This window comes from Corvus moneduloides, chromosome 6 (genome assembly GCF_009650955.1).
Source record: "Corvus moneduloides isolate bCorMon1 chromosome 6, bCorMon1.pri, whole genome shotgun sequence".
NCBI classification, from domain to species: domain Eukaryota; kingdom Metazoa; phylum Chordata; class Aves; order Passeriformes; family Corvidae; genus Corvus; species Corvus moneduloides.
In genome coordinates, this window is record NC_045481.1 from 10,925,836 (window position 1) to 10,947,149 (window position 21,314).

A 21,314-nucleotide genomic window follows, 5' to 3' on the forward strand; every position below is an offset into this window, starting at 1 on the left:
GTAAGTTAAGCAGCGTAATAATAACATACCTGGTGAAGAGTCTGGTGCACAAACACACAGCTATTAACAATAGCCTCCCTGTGTGATGGTGGCTGTGGCAGCTTATCATACACAACTGGCATGTAATCAGGCACAATGTAATTTGGTTTCTCAAGATCCATTTTGCTTGTGAACTCTTTGCCAACTTGGTATAGTGCCTCAGTTGACCAGTCTCCAAACCAGTTCAAGACGCATCTGAAATAAAAAGCATTTGTGAAGACTTTCCCAGAAGCAGCGTTTTAATGATACTTGTAACATATGTTAGAATATGCAGCAATTACCTGTTGAAGAGTGCAGGAGAAGTAGCTGCCCTGTCCTTCAGGCCCTCAGAAGATGGATTCATAGTGAACACTACATGGAGATTCCGAATAACTTGGCTGGTGAACCATTTGTAGAGTTCCTCATGCGAATCTAACATTAAACCTTCTTTTTGTGCTCCTTCTTTACACTGAGTCATCAGGGTAGCATATTCATCTCCTTCAAAGAGACCAGGAACCTAATTCAAAAGATATTTTTGTTGTAGTTTATGGTTGTAAAAAGGTGCTTAAAATAGTTACTCAAAATCTTCTTACCTCTCCGTTGGCTAGGAGAGTGTTCATTCTCTCCAGGAATCCAGAATCCAAGACGTTTGACTCATCCATGATAAAAGCTATTTTTTCATTTTTACACCCAGAACGTCTCAATACTGTCCTAAGGTCTTCATCAAAATCTTCACCTGTGTATTTTCTGTGAACCTGGTAAGAGTTAATACTGGTCATTAACATTTTGGCTTAGCTTTTAATGGGATTTTAGGGGTCAATATATAAGTGGGAGTTTTGACTTGCAGGTTTTCAGAAGTTAAACTAGCACACCAACCTTGATTTGGTAGACACTCAAACCGTTCATCCAGGCAACAAATCTTGACAGGGTTGTTTTCCCTGCTCCACTGACTCCAATTAGCAGCAAGTGGCCCTGTGGCTGACGGAAGATTCTGAAAAAGAACACAACCAATTGTGATTGATAAGTGTTAGAAACTTACTGAAGCTTTTCCTAGAACACCTAAGCTTCAAGTTAGTACCAAAACTGACATACCTTTCCAGATAGGATCCTGCTATCTGGAGGCTGGCACTATATTTTCTATAGACAACAATGAGACCATGCTTCATTCTTACTTTGTACTGAGGCTACTCTGTTTTAGAATAAGTCTAAATATGGCTTACATGAGCAGCAATGGAAGTCTCAACTTACCGGTCAATTCTTAACACATGATCCAAGACTTCATTGAACAGGACAAGTGGAACATCAAGTTCTTCTTCATAAAAGACTTTAAGCCTAGCTTTCACATAGTCTCTTAGTTCTTCTTGATCCACTGGGATATAATCCTAAAAGAACCAGTTGATACAGTATGGAGACTAAGGAATTTGCTTAGGGGTAACTTTATGAGTACACAAAAGCAGAACTGCTAGAATACTTGAAGTAGCAATCCTCTAGAAAAGCTTAAGAATACTATACTCATTTAACTTGCACAGGAACATGTCCACTGCCTAGAGCGTCACAGATAGCAGCATGGGGTTTAAACACTGTATCTACTGAACCTATCACAGGCTAAGCCTGTGCTGCCAGCTACCAAAGACACTGGGAAGTAGCACTACAGACTTACTCCCTTCCCCAATTTATTTTAAACAGCCTTTCCTAGTCACTTACTATTGGTCAGAGATGGGTAGCAAGCCAGGTGGACTTTTGGCTCAACCCATTGGGATTTGTATGGACTGCCCAGATGGATCACTTCAGATTACAAGAAATAGGTCACCAGAAAATGTGTAATACCAGTATTTCTCAAGGGTCACTGCCTTATCCAAGCGATTCCATAAAGAATAACTGTCACCTGGTAGTGTCACACTATTCTTGAGAAATATTATTTAATACTGCCTTTACATCCCACGGTAACTCTTACAATAGCATCCCTCGCATAACAGCTATTAACTTTGTGGCAAAGCTCACAGATAATCACAGTAAAAATTTACTGGAGATCAATTTAACAAAATGATGGACACTGATTATCATTTTAATACAGTCATAACAGCTTCATCACTCAGATGGTGAGTTGCATCCAACCTATTTAAAATTTTTTTTAAAAAGTTTTACTTGCCTTTGACAGCCAGTTGCTGTATAAGATAGGTCTGCTCATAGCCTTTTCTTTGTCAATGTTGGGGAAATGTTTCAGAGCAACCATGTCAATGTTCTCATCAGTCCAGCGTCTCTCCTCATCTTCCACAAGTCTGGATAAAGAAGTAAGCCAGTGAGTACAGTCCTCTGTAATGGGAAGATATAATCACACCACGTGGAAGCACTGTGACTGAAGTATATTTGTGCTTTGTACAGATACAACTCCCAAGAGAGTCAAGCTGGAGTGAAGGGAAATATTCTCATTGGCATTCCAGCTATTTAACATGAAGCACACTTTAGTTTGATCTTCTAATGAAAGTTGGCAAGGAATAGGGAGAATTAATTTTCGACTCTTTATGGTTTTGCCTCCCCAACTCACAATTATTTTACCTGTCCTGGAAGAGACGTAAGGCTTCGTGGGCCCAAATCCTGATAAGGCCTTCAACTGGTAAGGTTTCTAGTGGTCTTAATGCTTCGAATATACCTCTCACCCACCGAGTCATTTCACGAGGTGAATAGATGTAGTGTGGCTGCGTGTCTTGAGTGAATCTCTCCTAAAAATTTAAACTTAATTAGTTACTTTATCTCAAAATTGCACCATATTTTTGTACAGGCCTTGGCATTGCAAGGTATTATGCTGACAGCATAATTTAGTCATTTTTGCCAGAACTCAAGTAACTGGTTGAGTACTGTACACATATTATCCATGTGAAAGGTAAACAATGCATGTTAAATGATTCAGCATAAAAGGAAGCCTTCTAACTAGAGTTTGGAGTTGCACTTAACTAGTTACCTGAGACATTGTGTAGAATTCTACCATAGCAGCAGTGAGAGGTTCTGCATATGTGCGAAGTGATGGGATCAGCCTCAGCATTGCACGATTGAATGTTCCATATATTTGAGTAAGTGAAGCTGGTCCAGGATAGTCCACATAAACCACAGGAACATGTCGTAAAAATCTGAAAGATTAGCAAATTACACAGTACAGAAAGTCAAATTACAATCTGTATTCTCTTCATTATCTTTTGCCAAAATTAAGTAACTCCTTGCTTCAAAAATCATCATCAGTAACTGCAGTTGGTTTGATTGCTCCTTAATGACTTGGACCAAAAAGTATTCTGAAGTGTTTCAGATAGGTGATTCAACAGCCTAACACTGAGTCTGCTGCCTGGCTGTCATGATAAGAACCAAGCAGCAGGTAGTGCAAAAGCAAGGAACACGATTTCAGCACAGCTGTTGCTAAACAAGTGTATTAAGAACAGATTACAAAATCAATGCTTCAGTTTTGACTCTGATTCTGTTGTTATATAGAATCTACTAGACACATTACCTGTGTGATAAAGGTTTTCTTCCAGGATCAGTAGGTGGATTACATGCACCAACAAACTGAATTCTCTCCAGTTTCACCCAGGTCTGGTCAGATGTACGGTAGAATCCTCCATGTTCCACCATCTGGAACAAAATAGTAAAAATAAAATCAAATCAGTGGAACATTGTATTCCCCTAAAAGTAGCTGTTGTGATACAGTTTACAGTTGCTTAAAAAGAAAAACAAACCTGTCTAATGAAGGATATGACTCTCTGTGTGCCATACTTATCCATATCTGGCAAGTTGATTTCATCACAGAACAGCACCAGCCACTTTCCTAACTGCACAGGAGCCAGCACCACTCCATTAGGGGTACGCCTGTATTCACAGTAGTGATCAAAAGTTTTCAACAGCAGTTCTGGAGTGGTAGCACTTGAAAAGTTGAGTCCAACCACCTTAAAAAGAGAACAGTGAAAAAAAAAAAAATTAAAATACACTAAGGCTTGAAAGAGAGAGTATTAAGAGTCCTGAAAACAGCTATGTTCAGCTGTTCGCAGTGGAAATATAACTACCATCCACATTACAGGTATATTACCATAAATATACAGGTATATACAGCCTATATACTCTTTGCTTCCCACTGTAGGTTCTCCATTTACCATGCAGCAGTGTATCTTGCCCAACCCTGTATTTTGAATATCACGGCCTCATGTAACTGTCATTCCACCTAAATATACAGAAGGATGAGAGCTACTCAAACAATTGCACAGGTTTTTAAATACTGAATGTAGCAATGTTCCTCTGTTACTAAAATGGCAAACAAAGAAAGCAGTTTTAGGCTAAGGAACTTGAGAAACGAATTTGTATTCTCCTCAACATGATTTTTATTTTTTGCTATATATACACATGACTGACTGAGGTGAAGCTATCACTGAGTTCTGGCTAGGCAATAATTTCCATGCTATCTTTAATCTTAAGAAGATTAAAGACTTGCTACTACTCTGTAATTCACACACACACATACACACACACACACTCTCTCTCTCTTGTGTACCTCCATGTCAGGCAGAGCTCTGAGAGCACTGAAGAGGGTCATGGTCTTTCCGGAGCCTGGTGGGCCACAGAGCACCAGAGGTTTGTGCTCTGCCAGCCAAGTGTACAGCAATGCTTCATGCCGAACTGTATCTAGGGTTGGCACCACAACATCAGGAGCTGCAACTTTGTGCGTTTCAACTTCAATTTGAGGAACTTTGGATTGCCATGGCACCCATTCACCTGTTATGGACACCTAGGAGCACAAAAACATGATCAGACATTTTAGGACAGGAATCCAGCTAAACCTTAATTAATTTTTTAAAGTGACGTCAAATTTGATGTGTTTATTTAAACAAGCAGCTTGTTTGCTGAACTGTGAAACTGCAAAATTTAAAACAGTCTAGCAGTTTATTCTCCAGGTTTGTCTTCAAAATCTAAAGCAAGCTTTTAAGAAAATGAAAGAGCAACACTTCTAGTACAAGAAATGTTTACCTCATAGTCAATTATAGGTATGTTGGGTGCAGTTGGCAGTGGCACAGTGGTGATTCTCCTAATGTATTCTCCCAGCTCTGCTCTCATTTTCAAACGACTGTCTCCAGAAAGAGACCATAGTATTGCATAGACCAGGTACCTCTGTAAGAAGCAGCAACAGCAGCTATTGGTTTGAGAGTAACGGAACGAAACTCAATGAGTAACTCAAATCTAGGCAAAACCAGGAGTCACTTAACAGCAGATTGCATTTACCTGGATGTAACGCTCCAGCTGGTCTATCTGCATCGGGAAGTCGGGATGGTTGGCATTGTACTGGGCCACGTTGCGGCAAGCTTGGTGCAGCATGGAGAACAGAGAGCCGAGGCAGCGCAGGCGGGTGAGGTCCATAATGTGCTCCAGCTTGAAAGCGTGTTCAAGTGCCTTGGTTACCAGGCCATTGGATGTGAAATATGGCTGCATTATTGTTGCAGCATCTCTCTGAATCTGTTGGGGGAGACAAACACTGCTCAAAGCATTTGCTTCTCATTTGACTACCAGGCAGAAAGAAATGATTTTGTTTAAGGTTTGAAATGCTTCATATTTAAAAACCAAACCAAACCAACAACCAAAAAAAAACCAAACAAACAAACAAAAAAAAAAACCAACCAGAAAAAGAAAAAATATGTAAAGAGGAAGTCAGCTTTTATATGATAGGCTGTCATAAATTCTACATATGGTGTACCTGCGACACAAGCATTTTTACTACTTAATCTCATAATGTAATTCAAGTTATACCTGCAACATTGGGGATGCTGCTTCTTCTCCTTCATCTTCTTTGCCCTTTCGCCTGCGCTGAGCTTCCTCCTCACCTTCATCCAGAGGAATGCTTCTGAGTCTGGCCAGGAAGTTATTGAATATCATGTCTGTACTGAGAACATCCTCACTGAACCAGACCATACCACACCTTGACACTGTAGCCAAAGTGGCATATTTCAGATCCTGTACTTCAAACATGATACGCACCTGAAAAACAGAAATTTAAAATGACTTTAAAACAGCCAATCAAGAGCAAAACAATACAAACCCTTTCCGTGAAAAAACAGAGACCTTTTAAAATATGCAAATTCGCATTTAGACACTGAATAATCAGCATCAGCATTATATTGTCCTAAAGTAAGTTCATCATTATTGACATTTACCGTAAGACTTAATTCACATTTTGTCTTACAGGGTCAGAGTAAGTGTAACATGAAATGTTTCCACATAAACTCCTTACTCCAGCAAACCACAATCTGAACTCAGTATTACTTTGCTTGTGGTGAGAAAGAGGGACAACACTAGTAAATACTAAATTAAACTAACAAGCTTATATACAGCACATAAGCACAATGTAAAAAAAGTAACATTACATTTGGTGGGAGGCTGAGACGTTCTCCATTCGGCAGAGTCAGAAGTTTGTTGTCATCCAAAACAGAGTTCAAGTTCTCAACCCATTCAGGGTCTACATCACCATCAAAGATAATCCACTGGCGTTTTTGTAGTTCACCTCTCACGTTGTCTATGATTCTATATTAAAGGCAATAGTCATTGAAGTAGAGAATTAAGACTCGGTAAGGCGAGATTATCCTTGGCACAAATGTACCAGCCATTTTGCATTTGTACTATTAAAGACTTACTTTCTCAGGACATGGGTAAACAAGCCATCTGTCCATTCCCTGGTGTTTGGATCTAAAGTACCATAGAGGTGATCTTTGCTGATTGCTTTTGGATCTATAATGTGAGCGACACCTTCCACACCCTCCAGACGTTCAAGGGCCTTCAGAAGTACTCTCCAAGCCATGCTCTTTCCACTTCCAGAGGGACCAACCATCATCAAACCATGATTTATCTGTGTAATCTGATACAGCTGAAGAACCTGTGACACAAGAAATAACGTACCAATTAACTTCAGCAGTTAATCTAAGCTTTTAGGTATTGTTTGTTTAAGACAACAAAAATTTAAAAGCTTTCCACCTTTCATAATATAAAAGTAAATTTAGTCTTATACATAAACTTCAATTCCACATTTTCAGTTTTAGATTTTACCTTTTCAACCCACATGCCACCAACTTCTTCTCCATCACCATAGGTAAGGTACATTTCCTGACACACTTTTTTAAGTTCCTCTCTCAAGGCTGTCATCTCTCCACGGTGATACTGTACTCCAGGGAATACATCAGAAAGGAGACTGAACAGCAGTGGAATGTCTTCTGCAACCAGCTTTGGTACCATAGTTTCACATACACTTTGGATCAGAATCTGCAGAGAGAGAGTGAGACACATTTCATTTAAGATTTTTTTGTTAAGTTCACTTCACCAAATGTGTTTGACAAGGAATACTTCACTAAATACTTAACTGATTAGGTACCAAACCAGGGCAGTCTCAGTCAAAACAACCACTGACAGGGTTTCAACTTCGGAACTACCCAATGACTTCCTATTGATTTTCAGTTTATGCAAGTCTGGTTTTTCATGTCTCTTCAATATGCTTCTGGCATTAATTGCTGAGATGCTGAGCAGCAATAAGTGTCATAAGCACCACCTCATAGGAATGAATTTTTCACTACAATTCAGGGAGTTGGAAAACATGTTTAACTTGGTGCTTCTAAGCTATCAAATTACCTTTGGTAACTAACATTACTTTGTTCACATGGCTTAATATTAAATGGTAAACACTGAAGGGTTAATTTCTTTGTTTAGTGTGCATCATCTATCACAGAAGCAGAGACTTTGCACACACATTACCTCTTGCTCTGGCAAGTTCTCAGCGATTTCTCCCTCATCAACAACTTCACCACGCTCTTCTTTCTCCCGCTTTATCTTCTGAATTCTCTCCCTCTTCACATTACCTGCACTAACCAGCACACTCTTCAGTGCTCTCAGGCCAAAATCGTAGTGACTTTGGGAGGACAACTGTTCATCACAAAGCCTAAGAAGCAAAAGAGGCAAAATACAATTTGATTCTCAGTATGAACCAACATAATACTCAGTAAATATCATTCTTTACTTGAAACTTTTGCTTGAAATGATTGCTGCACAATATGCTTAGTGAGTTGCAAAGATTATAGCTTTGAACTGTAAGTTCTATTGTTACTGACTGAAGCCAAACTTGTTACTCACTTGAAGAATGGTACTATCTTATTGGCAAGAACTTCAGCTGTACGGAAACCCTGGGAGTACAACATGACCTGGGCAATCAACTGACGGTCTGGTTTTGTCATTGCCAAGCTACGGAACAACTTCTTCAAATTGTCAGGCAGATTAGATCTGCCTGCATAGCCAGGATTCATGGTGATGAAGATTGCCATGTCAGGGCTCACTTTGACTTGTTTGTTCAGCAGTTCACAGGTAATGGGTGTTGCAGCTGAAAAGAGAGTGTATTTAGTTATACCTGAGTCAGTAATCAATCACTCTGAGAACTGAAGTCATACTTTATCCTATTTTAGTTTCCTACAGTAATGGACAGCAGGTTCTCCAATACTGCAACTCAAACAATATAAATTTCTACCAGCTGAAAGTTACATCAATATTTAAGCTTTGACATAAAATAGCTTCATCCTTGCATTATTTGCAAGAAATGTAGCTTAGCAACAAAACAGCATGAAGGATGTTAGAAAAGAATTACATACTCTTGTCATAGTTGGGGTTGGAATGCTCTCGCAATGCTTCCTGGATGCACTGAACTTGCTGTGAAACTGCAGAGAGCATTCTCTCCTCCAGTCTGTTGAACTCGTCAAAGCAGCCCCATGCACCCACTTGGCAAAGTCCCACAAAGATGCGCCCCATTGCCTGCACAAAGAGGGGAAAATTCACTCAATTGCATCGTTAAAGGAAGCAGAGAAGAGCACTTTACACAATGCATCCAAGGCAGGAAGAAGCTGTGTTTAATTGTAGGGTACTGTATTTGTAGTATTGTAGAGTTATGAAAGGGTTCTGACATTCAGCTTTCACTGCTTCACAGAACCACAGAAGACAACCATAGCTCTCTATTACTCCATACTGTACCGCAGTGTGTTCCAAAACAGGCAAACTAAGTCCACTGCATAATGTTTTGTCTGCTGATACCAATAACATCACGTGCAGTTCTAGTCCTTTATCACAAGGAGGATATAAGAACTACAAAACATTTCAGAAGAGGAAATTGAATGGCCAGAGTATGATAACCTTTCCACATAAAGAACAACCTTTAAGGTAAGATTCTGTAGAAGGCAACATGAGGGAATATGATGGAGGTCTAGAATCTACTGGTTTCAGATGAATGGGAATAAATTATTCACTGTCTTTTCTACTACAAGAACATAGGAATCATTAAAAAAAGACAAAAAGAAGGTGCTTTTTCATGAAGTGCATAGTAATAGTGCACAGTAGAACAATTCGGTAAAGATGTTATAGAACCAAGTGTGCAAGTGGATTGAAGGGGAGAAATAGTACATGAAGAAACGTTCACGGGAGCATGAACAGACTAATACTTTTCCAGTGGGACTCCTGATCCTCTTAACTGCCAGAGGGAGGAAGGGAGCTGGGGCAAGGAAGGATCACATTATTGGTGATTTTTATACTCCCTAGGCACTTTCTTACAGTCACCCCTGTGAGCCAAATGCTGGCTTAATGGAATCCTGATCTGGTCAAAATACAGCTGTACAGAAAAAAGCCCACACATGGCCAACCTGGCAGAGTCTGAAAAGTTCAGTGATTCCTTGTCCATGTTTTACATTATTTTTTATCTATACACTTGACCAAAGTTTTCATTTGGAGACAATTTGCTGTGTTACAGTTTACAGAACCATTTCATCTGGTTCTCAGTTTGAAGATGTCATTCATCTTCAAATATCTGGATAAATTTTCTTAGTTCTGAAGAATTCTTCACATGATGAGATAAACTGCACATCTGTGTTGTAAAGGATAATTTGGTAAAGTGCAGCTACTTCAGCAGTCTCACACTCCCATCTGTTCCTCATTAAACCAGTACTATCAATGCAAACTACATAGTTTAAAGTTACTTTCCTAAAACCAGTCTTAAGCCCCTGCCTTGTACTTCCTTTCCCTCCATTTGCTGTTACAGAACTACCTGTTCAAAAAACCCAGAACCTCTGCTCTAGCAGTGTTCTGCCCCACTTCTGCTTTAGGCATTTTTTTGTTACAGAGGTTCTATATGACCCACAGACACCAGCTCAGTTAAGACTTACAGATAATCACCTTGAAAATAAACACTGCTGGCTGTTTCGGAGTTCTGAAGAGATTCCTACTGCTTGTTAATGAAGACTACATTGTTTCAATCAAACAGCTTACCTGGAAGTCAAATGTTTCATCACAGTTGAAAACCAACACAAAGCGGCCAAGCTGATGCCCAAGAGCTTTAACAGATTCTGTTTTACCAGTACCAGCAGGACCTGTTTTTGAAATGGGATGGACACACTTTAGTGTTTATCATCTGAGCAGCACTGCCAACTCATGCAATCTGCCAGCATGCGGATTCTGAAGGTGCCTGTTCAAGAGGGTTCAACTGAAATCTAAAACTGTTCCAACTTCCCCCGAAACACCATTTTGTTCTTTGGTATCTTAGTTATAAGTGTTTTGCATGTTTACATTAACACTGTATTGTGGGAGTGCACATCCTTTCCCCAGTCCACCCCTTAAACCCCATCCCAGGCCACACTACAGTCTCAGGAATGCTTGTTAGGCCTTGGCCTACATTAACGGCACCAGTTAGCTCCCCTTGAGCTTATCAGAAACCCTGTCTGCTCCCACAACATCTGTTGTCTAATGAGCTCCTGTTTTTCAATTCATAGCCTTGAGACTTACATTTTTTCTGTCTGAACAACAGACCAAGTAGAGTAATATTTTTGTTGTTGGACTTTTCAAGGAACATTCTAGTAACCAACTCGGATTGTGGTCAGGACGGAAATTTAGTGATGACTAAAGCCAATAATTTTGCAACTCTATAAACAGTGGTCCTAAGACCCTTTGAGATCTCCTGGACTGCAGCAGGCTGTGACCAGGATTGTGGGATGCCTCTTAGAGCTTGTGATCTCTCCAGTTTGCAATGGAGGATTGCCACTGAAAGCTGACAACTGAACCTGGGCTGATACCCCCCACTCCTTGAGACCCAACCCTTCATTTGTGGAGAGATGCAAAGCCATCCACTGAATTCAAGGGGAATTTTTCATAGGTATACCTTTGCACATACTTCATGTCTGCGTGCCTCATGAGTGTTGCCAATTTAGGTCTATAACTAAGCAAAACTTTTTGTCAAGTTACTGCTCTGCTTACAGAAAATCCTACTGAATAATTTTGTTTTAAATTAATCAATTGTTCAAGTACTGCTATTATTGTACTGATTAAGTAATGAAATACTGCTAAATCCTTCAGACCTAAACTTGATCCAGTCTGAAGCTAAGTTTGGCAAGGGAGTCCACTCTGACCCTTTTGACCCAATGGTAGTTTTTCTTACCCCTCTGCATCCCTTACTGTTATCCCTGCTTATCCTTGTGTCCCTAGTCTCCACATAAACCATCCTAGATTGCTTTTAATCAGATTTTTCCTTGTGTGCTTGATCAATACAGTAATAGAATGAATCTTGCCATAGAATTTGTTGTGCTTTTACAAATTCATATTAAACCTGCCTTTGCTGATACCTCACTGGTGATTCTTTAAGTGACCTAAACCACTCATTCTCATACGTATTAGAGAAGGTAAGAATTTTATACACTTGTCTCACAAACTTACCAAATGGTGATCCTCCAAGTCTTGCCTCCAGGGCTTGTGTCATTGTCAGGTAGCAGCGGTCAGTGAGAGGAGTCTGTACCAGCTTATCCTGAACCCCGAGGTACTCAAAACCATAGTTGAATTTGGCATTTGCCATCTGAATGGAGAGCTGTTGCAACACATCTGTCTGCTTTGGGTCAAAGTAGAACCGCATTTGGCTCAGCCACTCGAAAGATTTGGAGTTGTCGATCTTGCTTTTGATCAGTGATCTTGTAACATCTCTCTGGTGCACCAACTCAGTGATCTGGAGAATGAAGGTAACTCCTTAAGACCACAGCAATACAAGCCAATAAAGACAGGCTAATAAAGACAGGACTCCTACAGCTTCTCAGATTGGCACAGTGAATTGCCATCACTTAGAAATCATGACCTAAAACCAGCCTCTGCTTTAAAATCTGTTGCTACAAAGCCAAAACTAACCATGTTGCCTACTGTTAATGACTTTCCTAGTTTACAGCAAAGCACTCTGGTCCAGTTAGCCTGTTAATCTGTTACACTACTGAACTCAGTATTTTACTTGCCAGAAATCAGGTATTTCCCTCTAGAAATAACCCAGGATGATTTTAACTCTCCCCCCACTCCCAATCCCTATCTAAAAACAAAAGCATATCATAGTTACAATAATAACCAGCTTAACGATGTATTTCAGATTTGAATGAAAAAATCAGTAACTTCTATACCTGGAAGATCCAGTTTGAAGGTCAATTCACTGAGCTAGTCTGTAATACGCTATCAGGCATTAAGCTGACTAGAGTGAAAAACTACCACCCCTACATTAAGGACCAGGCCTTAATGTAATTGCTTAAATCGCACAAAACCTTTTCCTAGAGGAATAGTAATTAGACTGATCAACTTGTTCATTAAAATTAAAAAATGCTCACCTGTAAACCCCAGAGATGAAAGGTTTTTACTTACCAAGTGCTCCAGTTTCCTTCTGCGAAGGGGTGGCTGCTCCATCAGCACAGAGTCTGCCAGGACGTTGAGTGTGACCTCAACATTGGCTAGGACAGACTGGAGAGGACTGTTGTCTCCACCTCCACCATTGAGGGCTGACTCCACATTCTCAGACCATGCAATCTGGGCTGACAGTACAACAAGCTGAGCCTGTGTAAAAAAAACCTCATCAGACAGTTTTCCTTGCTGAAGTAACATACTGAAGCATATTGAAGTGTTCCACATTAATACCTGGTATTTGTCAATCCAAGAGATGTAGACTGCTGGATCAATTGAAGTTGCTTTTCCAAAGATTTCTACTTCAGTAACAGACTCCGCAAGCAATTTAGCAAGGGTCACTCTCATTTCTTTTTCAACAAGAGTGAGCCACTCATTGATCTTGGGATGTTCTGTGATGGAGACAGGTGTTTTGAACAGCACCTGCAAGAATTAAAAGTTTAAGTCAGTCCACATTCCCTTATTTTCAGAATTTTATTTAGAAAGAAATACTGCAGCTATACCTCCTCTCCTTCACGTGAGGATATCCCAAGAACCACAGAATTGTCTTCATTGAGAATAATGCTAGAAACTCCAGCAAACATTTTCTTGAAGTGTTTCTGCAACTTAGCAACGTTTTTGCTGTTTCCAATGATTTCAAGCAAGTCTTCATCACCAACAAAGTAGAACCTATTAATCACATAAAATTAGATCTGTATCAGAACTCCAACTATCATTTTTAATTTATGATTTATGATTCATCCATGGCCACTACTAACAGAAGTAATTGACAACCATTTTCCCAACATTGCAAGACTGCATGAACCATAAATTTGCCAGCAGTTATACCTCAGTGCTACCATTAAGTTCAAATGGTCTGTACCATATGGAAGCGTATCCACGCTCCATACTGCGGATCATTTTCTTTACTTATCCATCTCTGAAATACCCAAAGTAGAGTTTGGGATTGAACTGTCCTACCAGCCAGGGAGAACTCCCACTCAGTACCCTCCTCACCCTTATTATCTTATGCTAAGTGACAAACTAGTTGAGGACTACAGGTAAGTCAAAATCAATGACCTAAATACTGGACTGTGACAATTCAGACACTGTCCTTCAATCAAATGGCAGAAGAACCTCTTAAGTTTGCAGAAATCAACTGCAATAGCTCCTTAGACAATATCCACATCCTGCAACCAGCCACAGATGGGCAAATAAGGGAAGTTTTAGTCCCACTTCCTGAGAAGTAGCTATAACTAAATCTGTAAATGGTTGTAACATCTCATGCATATGCAACACAGAACTGGCAGAGGCTTTACAGAGCAGTACACCAATTCCTGCACAGAAACATCAGATTACTTCAAGAGTCAACTTCTTACCGAGGGAAAGAGGATCTCTCCCTTTCCAAGTATTCTCCCAGTGCTTTCTGTATCTTCCCAAGTAAGTCTGCCAGTCTCTCTAATGATCTCTGCACACCTTGAATGTTAAGAACATCCATCACAAGTGGAGATTTGGACACCTTTTTCATAAGTGCCAAAAATTCAGTGCTGATGCTGCAAGTAAAATAACACAATACATTAGTGCAAACTCAGTAACCACAGGCCTGCAGAACACCAAAATTATTTATCTCTAAATGACCACTCCACCTCTAACGGCTGCAGAGGCTCTAGGGAACACAAGCCTAAATTCCCCAAATACCTCTTTATCTACCTCAAGCCCACGACTTGCAACTTCTTTGCAGTGTTCAATCTACCAATTCCAGAGCAGAAGGTCTACTTTTCTTTACTTCCTGAAGAGATGCATAAATCTGATTCTTTGATCTGACTGGAAGTGTGTCGAATGAGTAAGTGTGATCAGACCAACTTAAAAGAGAGGAAGTAAATAATGCTTAAAGGGTGAGATTAAAGGCTGCAGCAACAGAAATCAGCCTGATTGTTGCAGCCACAATGCCAGAAAAACCCTTGAAGTAGCTGACATGAACTAGCAAGGAAAACCACCTGAGTCCCTACCATCTTCTAAAAATTACACATCAGCCTGTTTACTATAAACCTTTTTCTCTCATAGTTGCACCTCCTTGCTTGATGAACTTTTATCTACAGCAGCTGTAATCCAGCTGGACCAGATAAGAATGCAGTCAGTATTTCAACTCGGAGAGTGCTACAGTGAGTCATGAAGTTTCAGGCCTACCCACATGGTGCTCCAAGGGAGGCAAGAAAAGAACAAAACAATTAAAAAGTTACCTCTGGAACCGCTGGGTCTCCACAGGCAGCAAGTGTTTGATGTCTGCACTGCCAGTAAAGATACCCTCCAGGTAAACCCATCGCCTCTGGACATCTATCCAGACATCAAAGAGTGCCATGATACGGTTCAGCTTATCTTCCCAGCTAAGGGCATCTTCCTCAAACACCTGAAGTTTAAACATTGCATTAACATTCATTTTAATATTATCAAGTGTTTGACTACTAATAATTATTAGAGGAAACATTTTTTTGATAGTTACAAAGTATGCATATACAATTAACAGTTGGTCAACTTTAAACAGTGAATATAGTCCCTGCTGACAAAAATCTAAACTAAATAAAAGGGAAAGGCAGAAATACACAAAAATTCTTTAGCTTTGTTCTCCATTTTACCTTGTAGTATGGTGACAGCTTCATAGCAGACACGCTGTTAATGTGCTCCTTGACTTTGTTGAAAAGGTCATCCCATCCACGAATCAAACGACACTTGTTCTGGTAATTGACCAAGTCCAGCTCGTAAGTGTTCCACACTTCTCTTATCTGAAGAAAAAGATGTTTAAAGTATGACATCAATCATTTCTGCTCCAACAGAGTTACAAAGTTGAAATAGAGTAATCAGATTTTTTTTTTTTTACCCAAAGATTCTGGGTTTACGCTCAAACTTTTGTTAAAATTTATTGAGACTATGATGCAGTTCAAGGTGGGGTCCTTGCAGTCACTACCAAGAATTGCTTTTCCCAAATAATGCGAGTTTCATCAGAGGAAGTTTCCATAGCTTTAAACTGTTGCCCAAAACATAGCATTTCATGGAGTCTTGGCACTTACTTCAGCTTAGAGTGACAAGTTTACTACACAAGTAGCCACCTAACAGCAGCCCTCTGATTTGCTATTACATGCATACATACAAGAGCTGATACTAGCCTGTTTCAAGAACTCTTCCAAAGCCATCTCTCCCTGAGCCACAAGCAGAACATCTTTGACGATTGCTTCATTTCTCTGTAAGTCGACATCCCAGATCTGGCCCAGGGTCAGTTCTGAGACAACCCAGTTAACATGAAGCCTCTTCATCAGTTGTTTCCAGTGTCGGTCTTTAAGTGCCTCGGATTTCAGTTCGATAACTAACATGTTTATCTACAGAAGACAAAGAAGCAATTACATCTTTGAACTTGAATATAAAAGACATCCATTTCAGAAATGAGTGTAACTTACCTTCATGTAGCCCTTCAGAAGTCTCTGAACATACTCATAGGAGGCATACTGTCGCAAGCGGGCAGGGAAGTTTTTCAATTGGTTCAGCAGACCATCCAAGTTTTGTCGAAGCTGTTATCAGTAACATAAAAGCAATGAAATCTTTCTCTACAAGTCCATGCACATAACCATGCAAGTTACCTATATATTTGTTACAGAAAACTCTCTCTAAAGAGACACTAGCAACAGGACAGCTCTTTTAAGTGTTATCCGTATTTGCCTAAGATGTGGTTACTCTACAGCCGAGAATGCAATTTTATTGGTCTGACTGAGATTTATGATGTAGTCTTGTCACAGGCAGTTAGTTTATAGCTTAGTGCTCTTTCTACTCTTTACCGCCTGAGCACTGAACTAAAATTGATGGTGTTTACCTGACTGTATAATGAAGTTTCCCTAATGAGGTTCAACAGCCTATTTAAAAACAGCAGTTTCTTCTCTGTAGATGCAGTCCAATCTCAAAACTATGGAAACTGCATAAATCCCCTGTAAGATTACTTAAATTATGACAATCCTGTGAATAATATTTAGTTTAGCCTCAGAAGAAACATGCTCGCAAGTATTGCTACCAGAAAGCCGGGGGTGGACAACCCGGTGTGCTGCGACCTTCCTAGAGAGCGTCCTGCAAAGCATCTTCCAGGGGCCGTGGCAGGCCTCCCTGGGCAGCAGGGGATTTCAGCAGGTGTAGCAATTTCTCAGCTACAAGTGATTCCAGCTCTTGTGATTCAGCTCTTTGCGAAATCACCCAAGGTGAACTCAGGGACAGAGAGACAGGAGCCCCATTTGGCAGTTCCACAGAGGTAGCTTTAATTGTCCAGCAGCCCCTGTGAAGGGGAGGCCAGGGACAAAGGCTCCCTACTGAGGGGCAGAAATAGGGCCTTTTATGGGAAAGGCAGGGGGTGGGGTAGAAACCAACTAGCCAACTGGGTACAGGCTGTTACCATATAGAAACAAGGCATGCTGGGGGTGGTTCACTTTGTCACCATAACCCAGAGGAACGTTGCTTATCTCTGGGGTAAGTCTTTTTGCCCTGAGGCCTCTCTCCTCCAAGGGAGTGCAGAGGGCTCTTGTGCCAAGGGCTCCCAGCCCTCCACACACGAGAAACTGAAGAAGGTACCTAAACACTGAAAATGATCCAGACTGACAACTGAGCATGTCTATCTCAAGAGGCCTAATTTCTAATTTGCATATATTTGTGGCAGGTAACCACAGGCCATGTGTTGTTCAAGTACACAAAAGTGAAGTACCTTGCGAGGCTGTACTGAGACCCAGGGTTGTTCTTTCATTTGATCGATCTGTTCCCAGACCTTAGAGAGTTCAGACCAGACACCTTTGAGATCCTGCAGCTCTTCAAGGGCTACCTGTAGTAAAGAACGTATCAAACATCAGCAGTTATTCCTAATTTCTTCGAAGTCATTAGCATGGGTGAATTAAACAAAATATTTCTAATCCATCAAAAACCTTCAGACAGCTTGCCAATTCAACAGAACTGCAACAGCAAGTGACCAAGATGAGATTTTTCCATCTCAGGTCACATAATAGTTTCAAAAGAATAAGACAGTTAAGGAAGAGATCACAGACAATCCCTGAAGGCTAGAACTGAGTCAGTGTGGAGATTATGCCCTGATGTTAGTACAGCACACACTACAAGTCACTCTCCTAGGGGAGAAAATTATGGAACTGAAACATTTTTATCCCAAACTGCCGAGAAAGTGTGTGAGCAAGTTGTACCTGGACGCGCTCTTCACTGCCACTGAGCAGTCCAGTATCTGTTAGTTCCAGAGCTTCCTTGGCCTTCGCACACTTCTCACGGTCATCCTTCAGCCTGCCGAATTTTCCTTCGTAAATGGTAAGAGCTTGAAGAGCCTCCTCTGGACGCAGGTTTCCCTAAAGTTTACATGGGATACATGAATCCAATAATCCTACAGTTACGCTGAAGGCAAGTTAAAAGCGAGGACTAAATATAAATGTTAGTTTGTCTCATTATTTTTCCATTTTGCTGACAGTAAGACAACATACTAGTCCACAGTAAATCTTATCACATTTTTACATGCAGTTTTTGGCTTTACTAAAAAGCATTTCAGGGGAAAAAAAAAACAGGCAAAAAGCAGCTTGCTCCTGAATCCTCCTTCATGCATACCTCTGACATATACTTGTTTCAGACAAAGCTCTATTAGTCACTGAAGTCATTCACTTTTCTGCACCTAACAGAGGCCCATGTATTAAGGGTAAATTTCCCGCTGCAACTATTGCCAAAAATCAACACACTGACAGGTTATTATATAACCCTTAAAAAGACTTCTACTATCACCTAAAATGAAAAACTGCAAAAAAAGCATAAAAACAAACTCCCTACTTCTTGCTGAATGCAGAAAATCTACCACACTTACTGAATATTAGTCATCACTACTTACTGTTACAGGCTTTGTTTTCTCCCAGTCTGTAAGCAAGTCAGTTGTTCGGCTCTCCACTGCACGATCCTCTTGAACTATTTTCATCTGCAGATTTGCTACTTGTTGTTGAATGGCAGAATCCTTCCTACGCATGATGTCATTAAAGGCACCCCATTCTCCTTCGATGTTGTCAATGTACAGCCAAGAGGAAGGAAACTGGAACCGTTGTTTCTCAAGCAAGCGCTGACCATTGCGATAAAGCTACAAGACACAGTGGTTTTAAGTTAAAAAGACAAAACTTAAGCTGCAAGACTAAATAAACATACTTCAATAAATGCTCACTATAAAGCTCACAGGATTTTTCAGAATATGAAGTTCAAGCCTGTTTTTAAGAGAACTTGAATATCATGAAACTGCATCTTAAGAGCTAAGCCTGACATTTCCACAAGTCAGAACCACTAGCAAAAGACAACAAACATACCTCAACTTGCTTTTCAAACTGTTTGATTTTGCGTTTCAAGGACTGCACGTATGTGATGAATGTCACAGCATCTGATGTGCTAGCAGTGTCCACGGAATGCTGCTCCAGCTCTTGACGGGACTGTTAAGGGCACAAATCAGTGTTTTAGCATTCTATAACAGTTGATCTGAAAGTGAAAAACTGGAATTATGACTTTTCTTACCTTAGAAATTTGTGAATGAAACTCTGTCATATTCTGACCAAGCATCTGGCCAAATTTGCTAAGCACTTCCTTGTGCCAGGAGTCATACTTCAAGTTCACCTTTGATTGTACCTACAAGTGAATAGTGTTACATAACAGTTATTTGTCACCCTTGTTATTTTCTGTTATACACCTATTCTGAAATTCAATGCATTTATCACAAAAAAAAATTACAGTTTCTTACCTTGCCATAGTCTATGACAACAGGTCCAAACTCCTTTCTGGTTTCTGCATTGTCAAATGTTCCTCTTGCCTTTCTTATCTGAACTAAAAGGGCCTGCCACTTATTCAGGTCTTCTCCAAGACGGTTGTATATATTTTCAGCCTGCATATCCCACAGACACTGGTACTGCAGCCAAACCTAATGGAGGTATTTCACAATGTTCAGAACTTCCCCAGGATATTCCAAAAGATGTGTTTCCCTCTAACCCCCAGGAAAACTGAAAGTCCACATTCATTTTAGCTGTACCATTATATCCTCTCAGCCTCCTACCTTGACATACTGCTCCACTTCAGTCACAATTCCCATGACAGCTGAGTATGACTCCTCCAGAGCTGCAGGGCCATCAGGCATCCTTGTCAATGCATTACGATAGAATTTCTCTTCCTCAGACAGCTCATAGTGCACTCCAACCTAAGAACCACAGTTATACTTGTGACATACATGAATTTCCCGAGCACTCAGGTATGGTTTTAGAGCAGCACACTAATATATTGAGGACAACTAATGACAAGGTGAAAGCAACTGCTCAGATACCGCTTTGTTACACTTACCTGATATCTCTGACTTTGAATTCTTGGCAGCGACAGAATTACCATCTTCCAAGAAAACATTTCTTGGTAAAGTTTGTATCTACAGTCTTCAATTGGTGGATTCAAGTATATCACCTGGTTGGTTATTCTTAGTTCATGTACAATGTTCTGCAGAAACAGTAAAAACACCCAGTTTTACTGGCAGGTACTGCTACATAGAGACAAGAATTTTGGACTTCAAGAAGCAATTTTCAAAAATAAACTTGCATTTAAATGGGAAGAGGAAAATATTTCTCCAAAAACAGATGCAAAAGAAATATTTATCTCCCATATAAGGCTCAGAAATAATTTATGCATTAATTGACAATAAGAAAAAAATCTAATTCAAGAAAAAAAGAAACCCACAGGAAAACTTACTTTGATCTTGGGTTCACCACCAGGCTTATGGCTCACTTGAGGAGCGTCTGTATCCATGTCAACTTCTGCTTTGTCATCTGCCTGTCCCAGAAGAACCTGGGTCCAGGCCCTCAGTCCAGCTTGCAAACGAACACCCAGGATTCTTTCAATCTAAAGAAAATAAGGCACATTGGAGGAAAAACCTGCAGATTCACTGCATGAAGATCCTTGCTATCAATATATTCTGACACCAGGCACACTCTAGCACCTCGAAGAACCAAGTGCTCCTATACTAAGCCATTCCAGCACCAGAAGGGGCTTACCAGAAGAGAGCTGGAGAAGGACTGTTTACTAGGGCTTGTAGCAATAAGACAGGGGATAATGGCTTTAAATTGAAAGAGAGGAGGTTTAGATTAGGTATTAGGAAAAAATTCTTCACTGTGATGGTGGTGTGGCACTGGAACAGTTTGCCCAGAGAAGTTGTGGATGCCCCATCCCTGGAAGTGTTCAAGGCCAAGCTGGATGGGGCTTTGAGCTACTGAATCAGTGTCATCACTGCCCATGGCATGGGGGCTGCAACTAGATGATCTTTAAGGTCCCTAGCAAGCCAAACTATTCTCTGATTAAAGAGGTTTAGGCGTTTTGGTAGATTTTCACTGAATATAATTCAAAGCTTCTCCTGGTCCTTATGGACTTTAATATACTGAAACCTTTTTAACTGTATTGAAGTTGGCCTAGTGACCAATAACCTGAAACTTAACAGGCAGAACCAAACAATATGATGGCTACCAGAATAGCAAATTTCCACCACCCTTTATCTACCTTGCTCCCCA

At 40.4% G+C, this 21,314-nt stretch overlaps 1 protein-coding gene across 1 annotated transcript in view; it reads right to left on the minus strand.

Moving 5' to 3' along the window:
- Nucleotides 1-21,314, minus strand: part of DYNC1H1 (dynein cytoplasmic 1 heavy chain 1) — a 45,862-nt gene that overhangs the window by 16,160 nt on the left and 8,388 nt on the right. Inside the window, exons 10-48 of the mRNA XM_032113280.1 lie at nucleotides 20,503-20,652; nucleotides 20,107-20,253; nucleotides 19,826-19,966; nucleotides 19,517-19,693; nucleotides 19,294-19,404; nucleotides 19,092-19,211; nucleotides 18,632-18,871; nucleotides 17,949-18,104; nucleotides 17,465-17,578; nucleotides 16,182-16,292; nucleotides 15,894-16,103; nucleotides 15,366-15,512; nucleotides 14,973-15,139; nucleotides 14,112-14,285; nucleotides 13,257-13,422; nucleotides 12,988-13,176; nucleotides 12,718-12,906; nucleotides 11,764-12,046; nucleotides 10,327-10,427; nucleotides 8,667-8,826; nucleotides 8,158-8,401; nucleotides 7,783-7,966; nucleotides 7,084-7,296; nucleotides 6,675-6,913; nucleotides 6,408-6,564; nucleotides 5,794-6,021; nucleotides 5,272-5,502; nucleotides 5,020-5,160; nucleotides 4,547-4,780; nucleotides 3,741-3,947; nucleotides 3,515-3,636; nucleotides 2,978-3,143; nucleotides 2,575-2,738; nucleotides 2,168-2,297; nucleotides 1,267-1,400; nucleotides 895-1,009; nucleotides 612-773; nucleotides 321-535; nucleotides 30-234 (exon numbers count right to left, since the gene is read on the minus strand). Of these exons, the coding sequence (XP_031969171.1) occupies nucleotides 30-234; nucleotides 321-535; nucleotides 612-773; nucleotides 895-1,009; nucleotides 1,267-1,400; nucleotides 2,168-2,297; nucleotides 2,575-2,738; nucleotides 2,978-3,143; nucleotides 3,515-3,636; nucleotides 3,741-3,947; nucleotides 4,547-4,780; nucleotides 5,020-5,160; nucleotides 5,272-5,502; nucleotides 5,794-6,021; nucleotides 6,408-6,564; nucleotides 6,675-6,913; nucleotides 7,084-7,296; nucleotides 7,783-7,966; nucleotides 8,158-8,401; nucleotides 8,667-8,826; nucleotides 10,327-10,427; nucleotides 11,764-12,046; nucleotides 12,718-12,906; nucleotides 12,988-13,176; nucleotides 13,257-13,422; nucleotides 14,112-14,285; nucleotides 14,973-15,139; nucleotides 15,366-15,512; nucleotides 15,894-16,103; nucleotides 16,182-16,292; nucleotides 17,465-17,578; nucleotides 17,949-18,104; nucleotides 18,632-18,871; nucleotides 19,092-19,211; nucleotides 19,294-19,404; nucleotides 19,517-19,693; nucleotides 19,826-19,966; nucleotides 20,107-20,253; nucleotides 20,503-20,652 (6,744 nt within the window). The remainder of the gene's footprint in view (nucleotides 1-29; nucleotides 235-320; nucleotides 536-611; nucleotides 774-894; nucleotides 1,010-1,266; nucleotides 1,401-2,167; nucleotides 2,298-2,574; nucleotides 2,739-2,977; nucleotides 3,144-3,514; nucleotides 3,637-3,740; nucleotides 3,948-4,546; nucleotides 4,781-5,019; nucleotides 5,161-5,271; nucleotides 5,503-5,793; nucleotides 6,022-6,407; nucleotides 6,565-6,674; nucleotides 6,914-7,083; nucleotides 7,297-7,782; nucleotides 7,967-8,157; nucleotides 8,402-8,666; nucleotides 8,827-10,326; nucleotides 10,428-11,763; nucleotides 12,047-12,717; nucleotides 12,907-12,987; nucleotides 13,177-13,256; nucleotides 13,423-14,111; nucleotides 14,286-14,972; nucleotides 15,140-15,365; nucleotides 15,513-15,893; nucleotides 16,104-16,181; nucleotides 16,293-17,464; nucleotides 17,579-17,948; nucleotides 18,105-18,631; nucleotides 18,872-19,091; nucleotides 19,212-19,293; nucleotides 19,405-19,516; nucleotides 19,694-19,825; nucleotides 19,967-20,106; nucleotides 20,254-20,502; nucleotides 20,653-21,314) is intronic.